This window comes from Hemitrygon akajei, chromosome 10 (genome assembly GCF_048418815.1).
Source record: "Hemitrygon akajei chromosome 10, sHemAka1.3, whole genome shotgun sequence".
Classification (NCBI taxonomy): domain Eukaryota; kingdom Metazoa; phylum Chordata; class Chondrichthyes; order Myliobatiformes; family Dasyatidae; genus Hemitrygon; species Hemitrygon akajei.
Genome location: NC_133133.1, coordinates 87,154,500 through 87,176,372, shown reverse-complemented (window position 1 = coordinate 87,176,372; position 21,873 = coordinate 87,154,500). Strand labels below are relative to the sequence as shown.

The window sequence follows — 21,873 nt, the reverse complement described above, 5'->3', positions numbered from 1 at the left end:
TAATATGATAGAATTCATCCTGCATTCTAAGGAGCTAAAGTCTGATGTAACAGTGCTGCAGTGGAGTAAGGGAATTAATTACAGAGGCATGAGGGAAGAGCTGTCCAAACTTGATTAGAAGAGGACCCTAGCAGGGATGAGGGCAGAACAGCAATGGCTGTAGTTTCTGGCAGCAATTCAGGAAGCGCAGGATAGAAACATCCCAAAGAAGTATTCTAAAGGAAGGATGATGCAACCGTAGCTGACAAGGGAAGTCAAGTACATTATTAAAGCAAAATAATAAAAAATAGTAGAGGATACAAAAGTTTTTGTAAGTTTATATAATGAGTTATGGAGATGCAAGTGGACATTGGACTGCTGGAAAATGGTGCTGGATAGATAGTAATGGTGGACAAAGAAATGGGGGATGAACAAATATATTTGGCATCAATCTTCACTATGGAAGACACTAGCAGTATGCAGAAATTTGAGAGTATCTGGGGTAGAAGTAGGTGTGGTTGCTATTATAAGGAGAAGGTGGGAAGCTAGACCAGATGGGGAACACCTCAAGGTTCTGAAAATGGTAGCTGAATAGATTGTGGAGGCATAAGCAGTGATTTTTCAATGATCATTAGATGTTGGAATGGTTCCAGAGGATTGGAAATTGCAAGTGTCACTCCACCCATTAAAAAGGGAGGAAGGCAGAGAAAAAAAATAGGCCTGTTAGCCTGATTTCATTAGCTGGGAAGATTTTGGAGTCCATTATTAAGGATGAAGTTTTGAGGTACTTGGCGACATATGATAAATAGGCCAGAGTCAGCATCGTTTCCTCAAAACCATTTCTTTGAACATTATATGTATATCATTTCAATGAAGAAATTGATGCTTTGTGGGTGATAAGACAGATAAGTGGAGGGTCAGGTCATGTTGAAGAAGCAGGGAGTCTTGTCAGTACCTCCAGCTGAACTCTGTCTTTTTGTGTGTTTCCCCCTAGTTGCCAGTCTGTGGTTTTGTATTGCCATGTGCTCCTGTCCCCGGTCCTGCTCTACTCCGGCCCCTGTATCACTGAGTACTCCGTCTCTCATCCGTTTCTCATTATTACCGGTATTGCTGCCACCTGTGTCTCATTGTGCTCCACCTATCATCTGCCTCTCTGTTTATTGCTCAGTGTATTTCAGTCCTGTGTTTTCACCTGTTTGTTGCCAGATTGTGCCAGTGAGTTTTCCTGAGCCTTTCCAGCATTCGTATCTGTACTCTGTCCGTCTGAATATCGATTCTGCCTGTTTCCCGATTCTGGTTTTTGGATTTCTCTGGATGTTTTGATCTCTGCCTGAACTTTGACACCGACTTTGTTTGCACCTCGGGATTTGTTACTCAATTATTACCACTGTGTGCACAGTACTGGGTCTGCAATTGGACCCCTGCTCCAGTGCCTTGACAAGTCTGCAGAAGGAATTGGATAGATTTTCAAATTTCCTCCATTTAGAAAATAGTCTATGCTTCATTCCTTCCCCCAAACTGCACGACCATAATTTCCCTACATTATATTCCATCTGACACTTTTGTCCATTCTCCTAATGTCTAATTTCTTCTGCAGACTCCTCGTTTCCTCAGCATTACTGTATCTCAACCTATCTTTGTACCTCCTGTCATTTTGACCACAAAACTATCACTTCTGTTATTGAAATGATTGACATATAACGTAAAACAAAGCAGTCCCACACTGACCCCTGCAGAACACCACTAATCACTGGCAGCCAACCAGAAAAGGCCTCCTTTATTCCAACTTCTTGATTCTTGTCAGACAGCCAATCTTTTATCCACGCTAGTATCTTTCCTCTAATACTATAGGCTCCTATCTTGGTAGGCAGCCTTATGCGTATCACCCTGTCAAAGGCTTTGTGAAAATCCATGTAAACAACATCAAGAGACTCTCCTTTCTTTATCCTCCCTGTTAGTTACTCACAGAATTCCAACCAGGCAGGATTTCCCATTAAGAAAACCACGCTGACTTTACCCTATTTTATTCTGTGTTTCCAAGCACCCTGAATCCTCATTCTTAATAATGGTCTCTGTCTTCCCAACCACTAAAGTCGGGCTAACTGGCCTATAATTTCTTGTCTTTTTCCATCCTCCCTTCTTAAATAGTGGACTGACATTTGCAATTTTCTAGTCCTCTAGAACCACTCCAGAATCTAGTGATTCTTGAAAGGTCATTACTAATATCTCCACAATCTCTTCAGCCACCTCTTTCTGAATCCTGGGGTATAGTCCTCTGGTCTAGGTTACTTACCTTAAGACCTTTCAGCTTCTCAAGCACCTATTCCTTAGTAACAGCAACTACCGTAGATTCCGGATTTTAAGCCGCTACTTTTTTCCCACATTTTGAACAGCTTTGAACTTTGCGGCCAATAATCCGGAGCGGCTAATGCAAAGTTTTTTTCATGCCGCCTCGTAAACATTTTGCCTCGTAACAGTAGACCAATAAAATTGATGAGTAGTTCACAGAGGTCCAATGAAATTGTACGATAAATCAAGCGCACTTTCACAATTAAATTATTGTAAATCAGTCATTTGTACTCACCCTCATCAACATGGAAAACACTCGAAGCATTGTGCTACCTACCCTCTTAGTTTTAACTATATTTGTTTTCTGTACTACATCGCGGGATGCTATGACGACACACCCGGTTTCGCGGCGTCTTGTGGGAAAATGCCGTTTGCGATGAAACGGGACGGAGGGGGTCGAGCGGCGGAGCGGCTTTGGATCTGAGCGAAATCTGCTTTTAAATGCCGTTTGCGATGAAACGGAAAGGAGGGGGGGAGCGGCATTACGCGAGCGGCTTTGGATCTGAGCGAAATCTGCTTTTAAATGCCGTTTGCGATGAAACGGAAAGGAGGGGGGAGCGGATTCCGCGAGCGGCTTTGGATCCGAGCGAACTCTGCTTTTAAATGCCGTTTGCGATGAAACGGAAAGGAGGGGGGAGCGGATTCCGCGAGCGGCTTTGGATCCGAGCGAACTCTGCTTTTAAATGCCGTTTGCGATGAAACGGAAAGGAGGGGGGAGCGGATTCCGCGAGCGGCTTTGGATCCGAGCGAAATCTGCTTTTAAGTTAAAGGTATCAATAACTTTTCCTGGTAGGCTGCAGTATATATATTTTTTACCAGTCGTTAGGAGATATTGGAATGTTGTTCAGTAAAGAAGTATACGCAACGTATATTTAAAAGTAGCCGCGTACGGGCACGGTTCGAAAAAAAGCATTTGCAATATGTATTTGTTTTTGTTACCATATGGATTTAATTAAAAGTTAAAAAAATCCTCACGTGTAATATCTTTCTGTGTAAATATCTCATATTACAACGTGGGACACCTGCGGCCTAAAATCCGGTGCGGCCTTTACATTTAAAAAAATGATTTTATTTCTAAAATTAGTGCCAGCGGCTAAAAATCAGGTGCGCTCTGTAGTCCGGAATCTACGGTACTATTATTTCTGTCCCCTGTCACTCTCAAGTTTCTGGCATACTCTTGGTATCTTCCACAGTGAAGTAAAATACTTAGAGTTCCTCTGCCATTTTTTGTCTCATATTACTACCTCTACAGCATCATTTTCCAGTGATCCACCCTCTCTGACATCCACTGTTGCCTCTCTTTCACTCTTTATATATCTGAAAAAACTTTTGGTATCCTATTTTATATTATTGGCTAGCTTACCTTCAAATTCTATCTTTTATCCATTATTGCTTTTTAATTGCTCTCTGTTTTTAAAAGCTTCCCAGTCCTCTAACTTCCCATTATCTTTTTTATATATTATATGCTCAAGGTCTTTGATTTCCCTTGTCAGCCTTAATTGTTTCATCTTTCCCTTGAAATACTTCCTTGGGATGTATTTATACTTCGTCTTTCAAATTGCACCTAGATATTCCAGTTATTGTTCTTCTACCATTCTCTCTACTAGTGTCCCCTTCCAATCAACTTTGGTCATCTGCTCTGTTACGCCTCTGTAGTTCCCTTTACTCCACTCTAACTGAATAAGGGACTTAGTGTCATACATTTTGGTAGATAAACTAAATATGTCTTTTAAGGTAACTGACTGAGAAATGTTAATAATCAGAGATACCTTGGGTCATCTTTTATATAAATTACAGAAAGTTAACAGACATGTAGCAAGCAGTTCAGAGGTTAAGTGCTGTACTGGTGTCTATTGCAAGAGCACTTACTGCAAGAGCAAAGTTATCTTATTACAATACTGTAGGCACTACTGAGACAACACCTAGGATGTTATGTACAGGTCTCATCTTCTTACCGTAACGACAGATGTTAGGTGCCTCCTGTACCTAATGAAGTGGCCACTGAGTGTATTATGATTGAGTAGGAAAATCTAAATTTCATCACATTGAGTCCTATAATGTGTTACAGCTTAATCAATCCAAGATGAAAAGGTGCTTTTAATATCACCTTCCCTGTGTGATCATCTGGTCATTACAGTCTCTTTGGCTTGGGACCTCAAACCTAAAGTATCCCTTTGTTTGGTTACCGTACCAATGACATCAGGAGCAAACCAGCTATCTCCATTACTAAATTCCTCGTGGTAGCCAATTGGTATCTCTTATTTCATACTCTGATGCTCAGATCAGGTCTGATGTACTTACTAGGGTAGAAACACACTATTATTTTTCTGCCATGGTTTATTTAATAGTCCAAAAATTACCATTACAGTCACGTTCTTTATGCCCTCTCTGTACCACTTCAGTCTCCCCTTCTCCTCCTGCTTATTCTGTCCCTTAATTATCTTGCACAAGAAAGTCACAACCAAATCTTTCTTGCTTGCTCTCTCTGAAGTACTTATGAGATGTGTTCCTTAATTTGTTGCTTCCAATCCCACCTACACACGCCCATTTCAGTTTCCCAGCACCAAGCCACAAACACCACCCAGTATATGACAACACTTAGCTTTCATTGATAAGTGTATAGAACTCCAATCAAAAGCATACCCATTGTTACTTCATTCTTTACAGAACTCCTGGTTTAAAGTTCAGATTAGACTACTATCCATTGGTGAACTTAATCCCAAAAATGCCCCATTTTTTTAATGATTATATCAACTCTGAAAATTTGAACTCATTCCTTAATTGCACTTGCAGAAGAGGAACAGCATGACCCTATCAGCAAACTGTTCTAAACTGGAACAAAGATGTGTCAATTTTATACAGAAACTAGACAACTGGGTGACTCGTTCAGGCACCCTTTGAGAGAAAGGTAGTGCAGTCTGATGTGATGTGCTTTGGAAATTAAAAAAAGAAAGAACAAAGAATGATACAGCACAGTACAGGCCATTCGGCCCACAATGTTGTGCCGACCCTTAAACCCTGCCTCCCATATAACCCTCCAACTAAAGTTCCTGTCTAGTAGTCTCTTAAATTTCACTAGTGTATATGCCTCCACCACTTACTCAGGCAGTGCATTCCAAGCACCAACCACTCTCTGAGTGAAAAACCTTCCTCTAATATCCCCCTTGAACTTCCCTCCCCTTAACTTAAAGCCATGTCCTCTTGTATTGAGCAGTGGTGCCCTGGGGAAGAGGCACTGGCTGTCCACTCTATCTATTCCTCATAATATCTTGTATACCTCTATCATGTCTCCTCTCATCCTCCTTTTCTCCAAAGAGTAAAGCCTTAGCTCCCTTAATCTCTGATCATAATCCATTCTCTCTAAACCAGGTAGCATCCTGGTAAATCTCCTCTGTACCCTTTCCAATGCTTCCACATCCTTCCTATAGTGAGGCGACCAGAACTGGACACAGTACTCCAAGTGTGGCCTAACCAGAGTTTTATAGAGCTGCATCATTACATCGCTTTCTCTTAAACTCTATCCCTTGACTTATGAAAACTAACACTCCATAAGCTTTCTTAACTACCCTATCTACCTGTGAGGCAACTTTCAGGGATCTGTGGATAAACTCAGTTTATTAAAGAATAAAGACGCGTAGCAAGACAAATATAGCTCCTCCTCGTTTAACGAAGGACACTTTTGATGACAACATTTCTGGTTGATCTGCCACCCTTCAAGAATTCTCCTAATGTTTTCATTTCTTTTTTCACGGCTTAAAGCCACATACAGCTGACCATGCTGGAATACCGGTTCTCCAGATAAATCAACACATTCTCCATGGTTTGGCCTTGCGCCTCATGTATAGTCATAGCAAATCATGACTGAATCGGGAACTGACTCCACCGAAGAGGGACATTTCCCCTTCTGATAAACTGAGAGTAATTCTTGGGATCATGACAATGTCATTATTGAACACACCAATGTTTATCTTTGCTGTGATGAGATTTTTGTGCATTTCTTCCAGGATCATTCGTGTTCCATTGCAAAGCCTTGGTGGATCCAAGTTCCGCATTGGAATGATGGGAGAACCCCTCTTCAATTCCAGTTTATGTGGCGGCAATCCAGAGAGTTCGACCGAATCAAGGAATTCTGTTGGAAAATGAGTGGCGTTAGCTCCTTCACTTACAGCACTGAAGGAACAGTATAGTTTCATGATTCCAGGGAAGCATTCAATGCATGTGAATTATTTTTCACATCATTTCATTAAGAGGAACCAAGATAAAATTCCTCGAGAACAGTTCTGCAGGATTGTTGAATGTCGGGTAGATGAAGTCAATACATTCTTCCATAGCTTCTGCTGGCAGAATCATATCTTCAGGTAATTTGATTTCATCGTTTTCATTTTTGTCAATCTTGTCTTCTCCAACATCCAATAAGAATTCAGAATATCGTCCTCCCTCACTCAATCGCATGTTTCTCTTCAGTTGAAACTTGAGGAAACTTCTCCATAAGTAGGATTTTTTTATGCATGAATTCTCCACATCTGCAGCATTTCCAATGGTTAGAAATACCCAAAGGCCTCATTCTTGCCGCATACATCACGAAGAGTCCAGTTCACGGCTTCAAAGCTCTCCCTCCCAATCATATGACACTCATCCCAGACAATAAGCCTTGCATTTTAGAGTAAATTTGCAGTATTGGTGTTCTTATAGATGTTACAAAGGGCATCTTCATTGACTTTGAGGGGTATTTTGAATCTTGAATGCGCTGTCCTACCACCAGGCATCAATGTTGCTGCAATACCTGATGATGCTACAGCAATAGCAACACTTCCATCTCCCCTAACTGTAGCAAGGATCAAGTTGATGATAAATGTCTTGCCTCTTGGTGCATCAATGAAAATCATTGAAGAGAGATTCCTTTCCAAGCAGTCGCACACATATTCATAAACTTCTCTTTGCTCATTATTCAATAGGAGCTCCTTCTGTGAAACAAATTCCTGCTGTTCGTCTCTGTTGTATTGCAGTTCACACAATAATTCCAGATTGCCAGCACTTTGAGTAATTGTATCGTTTTTTGGTGTTGGCAAGTTATCTTCTTCAAGTGTTTTGCCCAAGTTCTTAAGTTTCTCTTAGAAATAAAGAAGAGCTTGTCCATGCTGCCTCTCATCGATCATGATATTAGGCTCATTGATAGTTCTCCTCTCCATTTGTAAGAAATCTTCAGACATTGCATTCTTGAACCGGTTCCACAATTGCTGTGGATTGTTGATTTCAGTGTTTGGTAGCAAGACAGCAAACAAATCTTTCATTGCTCTTGGTATTCTTGTTCTCTCTGCTTCTTCCATAGTTTGCTGCCAATGATCATCAGCTTGCAACAATCCTCTCCCTCTGCAGATGTCTTTAACTGATGGAAGGATATCTTCATCATGTGTTTTCAATGATTCAAAAGATACCGATCCGTTTATGTGATGAAGAAGAAGCCTCAAATAGTAGAGTTCACCACTTTGTGGAGAAATGGTATACACTTGACCCAGAACATTTGCTTCAAAAATCCCAGAGTACTCCTCTACTCTTTTCCCCATTCTCCTTCTTTCCCATCTCTTATTAGTCCAAGTGTAGAATCTGCATAGTACAGGGTTCTTGCAAATGGATCGTGAGTGCAAAGATCCATGAATTCCATTAAAGTAGTTCTTGCCATTCAGTTGCACAGCAGCATTATCTCGAAAGAATGCTTGATGCTGTTGGGGAAGGTGCACTTGAAAGTGAACAATGGCTGGTTCCCTCTCGTGAACTGGAAATCCAAGTATCGATCCGACAGCTTCATAGAGCCCGATATATCTGCCTGTCAAATACTGTGTGATTTCGTCTTCTCTATTCACTCCAAAAATTGCCCGATCCCTCCAAGGTGGAATTGGCTCTGTGAGCATCGTGAGTCACTGCTGAGGCTGGCCATGCACATGCGTCGTGGTGTCGCATCCTGATTTCCATGATGGCGGATCGGCTCTCGGGTCAAGACGGGGCAGTTGATTTTGGCAAATTAACAATTTGATACAAATATATAACCCTGAATTTTGCCTGCATTCTGTAAGTTAGTGCATTTTTAAGTCGATTTAGCCAAAAATAGTGCCGCTGTAATGCACCATTTGTGCTAATTGGAGGTCACAAACAGACAAACAGACACACAGAGCATGAGAGTTTTACTATTATATACATAGATAGAGGATTGACAAGTTCGATACAGATATTGTCTAACTGGCGACCTTACCCAATCACACTACAATAATACAGGTATTAATAACCAATAGAATCTATGTGTTAAAGGCCAATAATACATAAGAATTAATGAAATAACTAACCAATAGTGAATTTCACCCTAGAATCCTTTGTATGATTCTCTTTTTGCCTTGGCATGCTAAATGGCTCCTGTCTCACACTGTGTAAAGGGATAACGCTGATGAAGAGTCTTGGCCCGAAACGTCGACAGTGCTTCTCCTTATAGATGCTGCCTGGCCTGGTGTGTTCCACCAGCATTTTGTGTGTGCTGTGTAAAGGGATTCTATGTTCCTCAGTCCTTTCTTGCATGGGTTGACTGCACACTATTTGTAAATTATCAATGCCTGTACATTAACTTAACAATTGCCTTGCTAGATCTTCCACACCATTATATCCCAATACATTGTGATATTTTTGTGTTTTTTTTTTAATTTCAAGCCAAAACAAACCCTTTTGTTAGACTGGCATGTTTTGTCCCTGTTTACCCCAACTGAAAACTCCATTCTCTGGTATGCAGAACAACAATGTTGAGTAGAAAGGGTTAACTTCACTGCCCTCACCTACTCTGACAACATTTCAAGCAATGGGGTGGGAGTGTAATATTGAAATAAGTAAGTTATTCAATAATGCTGTTGACTTTCACAAACCATCTATTTAGACTGACTGAAACAATTTTTTCACTGTAAGATTAAAATAATTTTTAAAAGCTCAATAGATCTAGCACCAACTACCATAACTGATTTTCCTCAACTCTAATTCTCTTTAGCAGTCAACAACTCTGTTTGGGTAAAGACAATGTACCAACATCTGTAATTAAAACTTTAAAAAAATACCTTGTAAGACTTGGTTTACACTAGAACAATCAATCAATCATACTCAAGTTTATTATCTGTTACGAATGTGATGCAACTCTGATGGGCCGAAGGGTACAAAGTCACCCCCTCCTTTTTGAGAATCACAAGATCGCTATTAATTCGGGTCTGGGACCCAGGAAATGAGAGAGAGACACGCAGAATACACAGGGTTTGGAATGTGTCCTGGCCTCAGCGAAACGTAACCACTGATAACGGCTATTGTCTCTTGGAGACGGAATTGTGTATTGAGTACTGTACTATTCATTGAAACCCTCAGGGGACAACCAGAGTTGAGGGATTGCATCATCCCAACCTGATTGACATCTGAGACCCCATGAGTAAGGATAAAAGAGGGTCTGGGGAACAACCCCTTCAGACGCACCAGGAGAAACACTAGAGATCCCGTGACAGCGTTTAATAGCAACAGCCGGTGAGGGCTCATGTGCGTCCTCCCTTGCCAGGGTGGCGGGCTCATCACGGAAGAACGGCTTAGCTAAAGGAGAGGCCACAAGTGAAAGGCCACGACAACGAGACTCCTGACGGATCGAAATCATAAAAGGAAAGCCGGCAAGTTTTTCTCCCAAATCTCTCTCTCTCTCTCCAACCATTGCAACACAGCGGTCCCCAAAGGCTGCAGCCTGCATGAACTTAGTGAACTTTATATTTCCATCAGACAATATATTATCCCCTAGACAATGATAGAGCTTATTTCTTATTATTATTATACCTGCACTTTTAGATTTAGTATTGATGACGTATATTATCTGTATATTTGCATTGATATTATTTTTGTGTATTTTGACTAATAAATACTGTTAAAAATAGTACCATCAGACTTCAACGGACATCTCCATCTTTGCTGGTAAGTGACCCAGTTACGGGGTTCGTAACATATCGCTGTCTTATATGATGTGAAATTTGTTGGTTTGCAGCAACAGTATACTGCCAAAACATCAAATTACTATAAATTACAAAATAAATAAATAGTGCAGAAATCAATAAGGTAGTATTCATGGGTTCATTGGCTGTTCAGAAACCTGATAGCAGAGGGGAAGAAACTGTTTCTGAAGCACTGAGCATGCATCTTCAGGCTCCTGTACCTCTTCCCTGATGGTAGTAATGAGAAGAGGCACATCTGGGAGGCACTGCCTCTTGAAGATGTCGTCAGTGGTGGGGAGTATTGTAGCCCTGACGGAGCTGGCTGAATCTATAACCTTCTGTAACCTCCTGCAATCCTATGCATTGGAGCCTCCATATTAGGCTGTGGTTCAACCAGTCAGAATATTCTCTTTCTATACGTCTATAGATATTTGCAAGAATCTATGGGAACGTACCAAATCTCCTCAAATTCCTAACAAAGTAGAGCCAGGGGTGTGTCGTCTTTGTGATTCAATAATATGCTGTGTCCAGGACAGATGTTAACACCAGTAACTTGAAGCTGCTCACCACTGCTAACCGCCCCCACCCCCAATAATGTGGACTTGTGACTTCCCCTTCCTGAAGTCCGCAATCAATTCCTTGGACTTCCTAACATTGAGTGCGAGGTTGTTGTGACACCATTCAGACAGCTGATTAATCTCACAACTGCATGTCTTCTCCTCACGATCTGAGCTCTTACCAACAGAAGTGGTGTGACCTGTGAATATATTGATGACATTTGAGCTGTTCAGTCATGAGTGCAGAGAGAATGAAGCAGTGGACAAAGCACACATTATTGAGGTGTGCCTGTGTTGTCTGTGAGAAGGAGATGTTATCACTGTCAGTGGTTCCCCAATGAGGAAGTTGAGGATCCAGTTGCAGAGGGAGGTACAGTGACACAAGTTTGGAAGCTTGGTGATTAATAGTCAAGTCTATAAAGTGTTCACATCTGCCAACTCCCAGCATAATATTGACTGCCAAAAGAAAACAAACTGCAAACATTTCATAACGAACAGTTCTAATATTTTTCAGATTTTCACATTGGCAGGCGGTGACTAGTGGGGTACCGCAAGGCTCAGTGCTGGGACCTCAGTTGTTAGGGTTAGGGTTAGGGTGCCGAGGGAATTAAGTGCAGTATCTCCAAGTTTGCGGATGACATGAAGCTGGGCAGCGGTGTTAGCTGTGAGGAGGATGCAGGGTGACTTGGATAGGTTAGGTGAGTGGGCAAATTCATGGCAGATGCAATTTAATGTGGATCAATGTGAGGTTATCCACTTTGGTGGCAAGAACAGGAAAACAGATTATTATCTGAACGGTGGCCGATTAGGAAAAGGGGAGGTGCAATGAGACCTGGGTGTCATTGTACACCAGTCATTGAAGGTGGGCATGCATGTACAGCAGGCGATGAAAAAGGCAAATGGTATGTTGGCATTCATAGCAAAAGGATTTGAGTACAGGAGCAGGGAGGTGCTACTGCAGTTGTACAAGGCCTTGGTGAGACCACACCTGGAGTATTGTGTGCAGTTTCGGTCCCCTAATCTGAGGAAAGACATTTTTGCCATAGAGGGAGTACAAAGAAGGTTCACCAGATTGATTCCTGGGATGGCAGGACTTTCATATGAAGAAAGACTGGATCGACTAGGCTTATACTCACTAGAATTTAGAAGATTGAGGGGGGATCTTATTGAAACGTATAAAATTCTAAAGGGATTGGACAGGCTAGATGCAGGAAGATTGTTTCCGATGTTGGGGGAGTCCAGAACGAGGGGTCACAATTTAAGGATAAAGGGGAAGCCTTTTAGGACCGAGATGAGGAAAAACTTCTTCACACAGAGAGTGGTGAATCTGTGGAATTCTCTGCCACAAGAACCAGTTGAGGGCAGTGCATTGGCTATATTTAAGAGGGAGCTAGATACGGCCCTTGTGGCTAAAGGGATCAGGGGGTATGGAGAGAAAGCAGGTACAGGATTCTGAGTTGAATGATCAGCCATGATCATACTGAATGGCGGTGCAGGCTTGAAGGGCCGAATGGCCTACTCCTGCACCTATTTTCTATGTTTCTATGTAACTAATAGGAGTTAGGCAAATATTCAGATGCACTTTTATAAAAACTGAATTTCACTATCCATCAATCAGTTGGACGTCCATCATTTTGCTCAGCTTCAATCAGATGTCAGTATTCCCTATTTTTATTTCAAGGCAGGGTGCTCCTGTAACATAGACTTAATCTCCTTCTAGTACTGTCTTATTAACATAACCCCTGCCTCTTTTACATTATGCTACTTCTCCTAAACTTCTTTGTGACCTTAAGTATCACAACTTGGGTCCCAACTTTTGAAAGTATACTGACTGCTTGCATTATGGCCTGCTACACTAATTCCAACATAGAGGATGCAAGAGGCTGCAAAGAGTAGTAGACACATCCTAGTCCTCTAGTGAAATTACCAATATGAAGGCAGTGTCTATCATCAAACATCCCCCACAATTTTGCTGATAATATCGACCAGGAGGTACAGAAGTCTGAAATCTGTTAACACCATTTTCAGAACAGGTACTTTGCTGCAAGCATCAGGTGTTTTTTTTTCATTTTCCACTAGAGGAACTGTGAAATCTGGTGATAATGATCAGGCCCATAAACACAATGACACCAGTCTAAGCCATCTGCTCCTTAACACACTCACACTGACACAGTGTTAACATCTGCACATTCACAGCATGATTTGTTGTTATGGTGCACAGTTCCCAGGACAGGTTGTGAGAGCATGCAGCAGTGACATTAAAGGAACAGCAGTGGAAAGCAGCTTTAAGTTCCTGGGTCAACGTCTCAGAGGACCTATCCAGCATTGAAAAAATTGATGCAATCATGAAGAAGGTACATCAGCAGCTCCACTTTGTTAGGAAGTTAAGAAGATTTGGTTTGTCATCAAAGACTTGCAAATTTCTATGGATGTACAGTGGAGAACATTCTGAATGGTTGCATCCCAGCCCAACCTGGAGATTTCAATGCAAGAAGCTGCCGAGGGTTGTGGACTCAGCCAATCTCATCACAGACACAACCCTCCTCACCGAACATTAAGGTAATGAGGGTAAGTGAAAAATGAATTTATTGTCATATGCACAAGTACTGTTCATCTACGCACAGGTGCAATGATAAACTTAGTTGTAGCAGCATCACAGACACATCACATCAGCATTCACCAAAAAAACCCAAACGTAAATCATACCCAATTTCGTGATGAAGCCACACACAGGATGGAGGAACAACACCTTATATTCCGTCTGGGTAGCCTCCAACCTGATGGAATGAACATTGATTTCTCTAACTTCTGTTAATGCCCCTCCTTCCTTCCCTTGTTACCCCATCCCTTATTTATTCCCACACCCTTTTTTTCTTCTCTTTTTTCTCTCTGTCCCTCTCACAATCACTCCTTGCCTGCTCTCCATCTCCCTCAGGTGCACCCCTCCCCCTTTCTTTCTCCCTAGTATTCCCGTCCCATGATCCATTCCCTTCTTCAGCTGTGTATCCCTTTTGCCAATCAACTTTCCAGCTCTTAGCTTCATCCCTCCCCCTCCTGTCTTCTCCTATCATTTCGGATCTCCCCCACCCCCTTTCAAATCTCTTACTATCAGTTAGTCCCGACGAAGGGTCTCGGCCCAAAACGTCAACTGTACTTCTTCCTATAGATACTGCCTGGCCTGCTGCATTCCATCAGCGTTTTGTGTGTGTTGCTTGAATTTCCAGCATCCGCAGATTTCCTCCTGTTTTGAATTTTTAAAAGACCATTTTAGTACAAAGTGATGAGCATGGTTATAGTGTTGCTAAACTATAGTGGTGATTAGGGATATGCCTGTTGGTTCAAGAACAAATGGTTGAAGGGAAGTAGTGTAGGATAATGTCATTGGGAGAAATGTACATAATTCATGACCACAGATATTGAGTTGGGCTTTCACTTTAAGAAGTTGATGATGTGATGGTGTTATTACATAAAGATTTTTTGCACGATTTTGTGTTTAGGTTATGGAGTTCAATAAATTATGATAGTGGTTTCATTAAACATAAAATGCATCACTTTCTTTCATTTGCAAAAACCTACATTGGTGACCTTGACACTCTAGAATGATTCCAGAGTTATTGAACACGTCGGCTAACGCAGTCACTTTGAAACTGCTGGGAGTTTTGGGAGAAAAATTCTATTCCTTGGTTTGTACAAGACGAAGCCCAATTTGCGCTGTGAGAAATCACCACCGACACTAAGTATTTCTGCAGCGTCAGTCAGCATCTCCACAGCTGTGAGAGTGGCGAGTCTGCTTGAACACCCGTCTGAACACGATAAATACTGATCACTGAAAATTCACCTTTTACAGACTTTTGCACTGCCGCAGTCTGAGCGTGCCAAACAGTTGCTCTCCTTACCCAGTCTTCGCAAGGCTAGGCTTTTGGAGCTAATGGACCACATGCTGTCTCTCCTGGGAAATCACGGTCCTTGTTTTATTTTTAAAGAACTCTTCATGCAGCATACTCGATTAAGTTTGCATAGCCCTCACTAACGCATCCACGAAGGACTACAGGGAGCTTGCTAAAACGGCTGGTAGTCTACATTCCGCTGGGTAGTGGTGCATCATCCCTCCTTTCCCTGCCTCAATAAGCCCGGTTGGCAAGGCACCCGTGGCTGCGAAACAGACGACGGCGGGTTTGTGTTTTTATCACGCTCGCTTTGGTATGAATGCTAGGAAGTGCCAACTCCCTTCAGCTTTGACAGTGCCAGAGCATTGGGACATCTGAGGTCTGTGAACACCATGGGTCCCAGCTGCCAGGATTATCCACTATTCATTATGGACACGCTTTCAGGGCGATGCTTCTTGTGTGACACAGATGCTCAAGTGAGTGTGCTGCCTGCATCGTCTATTGATGATAAGGCAATGAGCAACAAAAGCTTGTTGGAGGCAGCCAACAGTAGCTAGATCCAGACATACAGGATATGATAGGTGACTCTCTGCTTCAGTGGGCGATGTTCCATGTGGGACTTCGTCCTGGCTAAAGTGGCTAGACCTCTGCTCGGTGCAGAATTCCTGTGTGCCCAAGCACTATTAGTCGATCTTAAGAACTGCTGGCTTGAGGATGTGAAGGACATTGGGTCGTTACCCTGCTCCCCCACAAGGATGCTGTCAAGCGCATTCACCACTGCATGTGAGTTTACTCAACTATTGGGTGAATTCCCAGAACTCACCAAGCCCACATTCTCCACTACAATCAAAAAACATGGGGTTGAGCACCACATTCCCACAACTGGCCCACCGGTCCATGCCTGCACACGTAGACTGGACCCAGAAAAGCTGGCACCCACAGAGGCTGAGTTTGCCAACATGAAAAGACTCGGCAGTGTACGCCAGTCAAATAGCTCCTTGGCTTCACGCCTCCATGTGGTCCCTCAGTCTGATGGTGGTTGCCACCCATGTGGTGATCACTGGTGCCTTAACAAGGCCACCAGCCCTGATTGTTACCTGATCCCACACATCTAGGAACTTTTGGCATGTTTAGCTGTAAAGTTAAAGTCAATATAGTTAGGGGCTACCATCAGATGCTTGTGCGTTTGGAGGACATTCCCAAAGCAGCTGTGATAACAACGTTTGGTCCTTTTGAGTTTCTGCACATGCCATTTGGACTGAAAAATACAGACAGACTTTCCAATGGCTTACTGACTCTGTATTAAAAGACTTAGATTTTCTTTTTGTTTACCTGGATGACATACTTGTCGCCAGTGCATCTAAATCTGAGCACATATCTCATCTCTGCTCACTTTGAGAGTGCCTACACCAACACGGGTTGATTATTAACCCTGCTAATTGCCAGTTTGGGTTGACAACCATTGATTCTCTAAGCCATCGCATCTCTGCAGAAGGTGCAAAACCTCTCTCATCAAAACTAGCTACTATTAGCAATTTCCCAACGCCCCACACTACAAAAAAACTACAGGAACTTTTAGGTATGGTAAATTTCTATCACCGCTTCATTCCACAAGCTTCTGAACTCATCCTCCCCCGGATAGTGCGCTTAAAGTCAAGATCCTAAGTTAAGTGCTTGACTGGTCAACGAACATGACCAGGGCATTTGATGATACCAAACAAGCTCTTTCTAATGTGACCCTATGAGTGCACCTACTCCCCCATGCACCCACAGGCATTGCTACTGACACCTTCAGAGGCACGTGGCAGCCACTTGCTTCTTCAGCCGGCAGCTCCATCCCCTTGAAAGGAAGTACAACACGCCTGACCATGAGCATCTCCGTCTCTGGCTGTCCACCATTTTTGATTTCTTCTAGAAGGTTGCCATTTCACCACGTTTGTGATGGCCAGAATATCAGACTCTTGGTCTGCATGGCAGCAACACAACCTGGACTACATACCTGAGCTCACATAGACAGCATTTAAAGGGGAAAAATACTGCCATGGCTGATTGCCTCTCACGGTCAGCCATTGAGCCCATACACATGGGCTATGACTATGCCAGCATGCAGCCGACCAAATTACTGGCCCAGGCTTACTGAACAGCAGCTACGGGCCTGCGGTTGGCTGGCATTAAGCTGGGGTTCCTCTCCTGTGCAACGTCCTAACCAGACGCCCTTGCCCCATCATGTCCGCAAACTTTTGTCAACTCCACACATGGCCTCTCGCATCATAAAAACTGGCTGCACTGAAGTTTGTGTGGGATACCCTCCGAAAGGATGTGTGTGATTAGACTGCAGCCTGTGTGAAGTGCCAGTGGGGAAAAATTAACCATCATGTTCAGACACCACTGTCACCTTTTGAGGTCGTTGAGTGACAGTCTGACCATGTCAATCTGGACTTTGATGGTTCTTTTCCACCTCCCCCCCATGGTTACATGCACCTCCTTACTACGGTGGACTGTACCACCAGGTGGCCAAAGGTCATCCCTCTAGCATCAATGATGCTACAGACCTGGTTCGGGAGTTCATCAGCACCTGGGTTGCTCGGTTTGGCACCCCATCTGATAGTTCCTCTGACTGTGGTTCCCAATTCATATCAGACCTCTGGGCTGCGATGGCCCAGAACCTCGGCGTTAGGCTACATCACACACAGCATATCAAAAGCAGTCCAATGGCCTATGTGAAAGGTTTCACTGCTCCTTAAAGGCTACTCTGAGGGTTTCCCCAACCGATGAGTGTTGGTATGATCATCTCCTGTGGGTCCTGCTGGGGCTCAGAACAGCTCCAAAAGAGGACCTGCAGTCGTCTGCGACTGAGTTGGTATACGGGCAGGCGTTATGAGTGCCAGGTGATTTCATTCTTGGTTGTCTCGCAACAGCGTTCCACCCTCCTCAGTAAATTCAATTACTTTTCACCTGTTCCTAACCCCCATCATGGCGTACAGCACCCTTGGGTTCCTGTTGACCGGCATTCCGCCTCATTTGTTTTCACCTGCCATGATGCACACCAACATCCCCTTGGGCTCCTTTACAATGTCCCATTCTGTATTTTGGAATGGGGAGGAAAGAACTGCACAAAGTAACAACAGCAGAACAAAATAGTCCCTTTCCCACCCTCTCCTCCACCCACACAGACAGGCCTCTAATCCTAGGACAAACAGCCTCCAGGGCTCCAATTTTTGGCCCTGGACTCTCAGACTCACAAATATCAGGCTAACTTCAGACATCCACAGGCCTTGCATATCCTGGGTTGGACCTTCAGGCCTTGACTTCCTGATTTGCATGGCCCGCAGTTCTGGTGACCTGGCCTCCCATAACCCCTTTGGGCATCTAGCTTTGCTCGTTGCCATTCAGCATTCTACTTCCAGACTCGCCACACTCTGGGACTTTGACCTCTGGACTTCACCAACAACTGGGTAACAACTTCAGGACTTGCTGATCATGGGTTTGACTTTCACATTGACCTGACTCCAGTGACCTGGAGGGTGATTCACCAACCCTTGTGTCTCCCAAGATTTGCTGACCATACAGACTTTTGACCCGGGACCAGGAAATGCTGACTTGGGGATTGCTGGTCTCCTCAGTGCCTGCCTAATGGACCTCCAGAATCACTGATATTCCACCGCAGAGCACCCCGACTGGGACTCAAACTCCTGCCCAGTCTCTTCATTTAATGGTCCTGACCTACAACTCCCTGTCATCCCATAACCTGACCCCTAACTCCTCGCACTGTCCCTAAAAGCATTCCTATCAATCTAAAAAGCACCAAAATTGAGCCACAACATTGATGGATGTGTAGCTCGACATGATCTTCTCCAGAAGTTAATCAGTCAGGCAGCATCCACGGAGTGGAATGGATAGTTAACATTTTGGGTGAAACCCTTCGTCTGGTCTGGTTTGTATCTGGGCAGCAGAGCATCAGATAAAGTTTGCCTTCGGTGAAACTTTGTTTCAGTCCCCACAGATGCTACCTGACTTGCTAAATTTTTCCAGTCTTTTTTCATTTATTGCAGCAACAAACAATCTGCTGGAGGAATTCAGCATGTCCAACTATAGGAAGAGAGGAGTCAAGACCCTGGTGCAGGTTTCGACCTGAAATTTCAACAATTCCTTTCCCTGTACAAATGCTGTTCAGCTCGGTGACCTCTCCAACTGATTATTGCTCCAGATTCCAGCATCTGCTGCCTCTCTTTTTCCATGCATTAATTTAGCTGCTGCTGTATGAAAGAAGCATTAACTCCAAAAAATACTAAGAGAGAAACAGTTATCCCCATAACCAAAACAACGCCACAGGAGCCTCTGATGCAAAACACACGTTTCAATCCCTCATTTGGCCAAGTGCAGCTACCTACACTCCAGCTTGGGCACTAGCCTACAAAGCACCCAGGACATTTTTGGGGAGCGGTGTTTCAGAAAGGCAGCGTCCATTATTAAGGACCTCCAGCACCCAGGGCATGTCCTTTTCTCACTGTTACCATCAGGTAGGAGGTAGAGAAGCCTGAAGGAACACACACAGCGATTCAGGAACAGCTTCTTCCCCTCTGCCATCCGATTCTTAAATGGACATTGAACCCTTGAACACTATCTCATATTTTAAATATAGTTTTTGCACTATTTTTAATCTATTCAATATATGTATTCAAAGTACATGTTTGGCACAGCATTGTGGGCCGAATGGCCTGTATTTGCTGTAGGTTTTCTGTATATACTACAATTGATTTACTAATTTAATATTATTTTTTCTCTTCTATATTAAGTACTGCATTGAACTGCTGCTTCACGACACATGCGGGTGATAATAAACCTGATTCTGAGATGCAAACACAGCTAATATCAAGCAGCACGTCTGTGGACAATCTACAGTGAGGCGAGGCAGAACCATCAGGCCGATGCAAACGCAGCTAATATCAAGCAGCACGTTTGTAGACAATCTACAGTGAGGCGAGGCAGAACCATCAGGCCGATGCAAACGCAGCTAATATCAAGCAGCACGTCTGTGGACAATCTACAGTGAGGCGAGGCAGAACCATCAGGCCGATGCAGGTTCGTCCGACTCCAAATGCCGACGAGGAACAGCATCACATGGAAGCAGAAAAGTGCCACCGCGCATATCCCTACTGTATCCGGGACGCGCGCCTGAAACGTCTGCGGACGTACTGACACCGTAGTCAAAGGACGTACCGTTGGGAGCCATGTTGAGAAGGTCAAAGCAGAAGCTCCAGCGGTGGCCATGTTGTGAAGGGACAAGTAGCTGGTCTGCCAGCGCCATGTTGTGAGAGACGGGCCATGTTGTAAAGGGCGGGGAGGGTTAGCGGCGGCCATGTTCTGAAGGACAGACAGTAAACGAACGGCCATGTTGTGAGGGGCGGGCTGTGCCTTTGCGAGGGGAGGGAGCTGCTCTCTTGCCTGGCCGCTGCACCATGAGCGGCGGATGCGCCTGGCGGCGGGGCTAGGATGCCGTTTGTGCAGCTGGAGAAAATCGTGGCAGAAAATGGATGCGTCGAGTGTGAGTGAGGTGAGAAGCATGAGGGGGCGGGCGGCGGAGGGGAGTGGGCCTGGGGCTGCGGCCAGCTGACTGAAAACCCGAGTCCGGCCATGCCCCGATCGTTGCTGCCTGTGCCCGGCCGTGTTACTGCGGCAGGAAGGTTGGCGCCTGACTCGGAATCCGTTCCGGAACCGGCATCACCGGGTCTGCTCTCCCGGTGCTGGGCACCCATTGACGGGATCGTGCGCCTGTCGCCGGCCCGGCCGCCCGCACTTGCTATGGAATAAGGTTGGGAAGCTCTTGCTTCCTCATTACCGACACTGTAAACCAGGGGATTCCTTTCATAATGCACTGGACTTTTAATATAACGGCATGTTTTAGTTAATGGTTGAGCTGCCGCTTAGTATTCTTAGTATGCTGATGTCTATTCTATCTGATCTGTTCATCCCCTGGATGAACTCGCGCTTTCTTTTTACCCAATTACACTCCCGAGTTCCCATCAAGCCCTGTGCCGTTCCCCTCCCCTGTCCCAGATCTGTTTCTCAGTTGTTGGCCTCCTTCCTAACTCTTGGGCCAGTTTATGAGGTTTAGTTTCATTCTGGAGGCTCGATCACAAAAAAGTCTTCAGTACTGGATTCAGGTAATGCCGTCTTCTCGAAGTGTAATTGCTGGATTAGGCTTTAAAATACGTCTCCTTCTTGTATGTTTATGAAAGGTACTATTTTGTAGAAGAGCGAATTATCTGAAGATGTGGCTAAGCAACACTCCTAAAAGTAGGCTTTCTGGTCATGATCCTGTTGAATTCCTCCGTGCAAATTGACTGTTGCATTGCCTATAGCAACGTCCTCATTTTAGACATTAGTTAGTTGTGAAGTACTTGGGGTGATCTAAAAGGGATATATGAAAGGCATAATGTAAAAGTATGATTTATGTTTCACACCTCCCCCTTGCTCACAGCACCCTAGGTATTCCTAATCTTGGTCGCAATCCTTTCCATGTTGATAGTCCATTCATAGAATGTCTGATTTTGTCCATTCCTTTATATTTTATATGATTGCAGTGGTCACTTATAATGGCACATGATCACACTCCTACTCACTGCCCAATCTACAATACCTACTGTACTCCTAATTGTTCATTAGGAGTTTCACCATTATATTCGCAAAATACTCTGCAGATGCTGGGGTCAAAGCAACCACACAACACGCTGGAGCAAGTCAGCAGGTCAGTCCGAAACATTGACTGTTCGTTTCCACGCTTTACCATCATATTTGCTGGAGGTTCATTGTGAAACTATGTTCTCATGTCCATCCTAAATGAGCTTTCAGTGCTTGTCTTTATGTTATTTGGGTTTCTGTGGCACATCATATACAGGTAGTAACCTGCCTCAATGACTATCGTCCACTTACACCTTACATCCACGGGGATGAAGTGCTTTAAGAAGTTGGTGATGAAACATAAACTCCTGCCTGAGGAATGACTTGGATCTGCTCCAATTTCACCACTGTCACATGTTGACAGCAGGTGCCATTTCATTGACTCTTCACTCAACCCTAGGACATACAGACTGCGAAGGTGCCTACGTCAGG

At 43.9% G+C, this 21,873-nt stretch overlaps 1 protein-coding gene across 2 annotated transcripts in view; it reads left to right on the top strand.

Moving 5' to 3' along the window:
• The first annotated feature begins 20,101 nt into the window (after window positions 1-20,101).
• Window positions 20,102-21,873, top strand: part of rps6kal (ribosomal protein S6 kinase a, like) — a 170,775-nt gene continuing 169,003 nt past the window's right edge. The window contains exon 1 of one of the 2 annotated variants that reach the window (XM_073058599.1): window positions 20,102-20,314. In XM_073058599.1, coding sequence (XP_072914700.1) covers window positions 20,231-20,314 — 84 coding nt within the window. In that variant the 5' untranslated portion in view covers window positions 20,102-20,230. The remainder of the gene's footprint in view (window positions 20,315-21,873) is intronic. The other variant, XM_073058600.1, reaches the window with a different exon arrangement.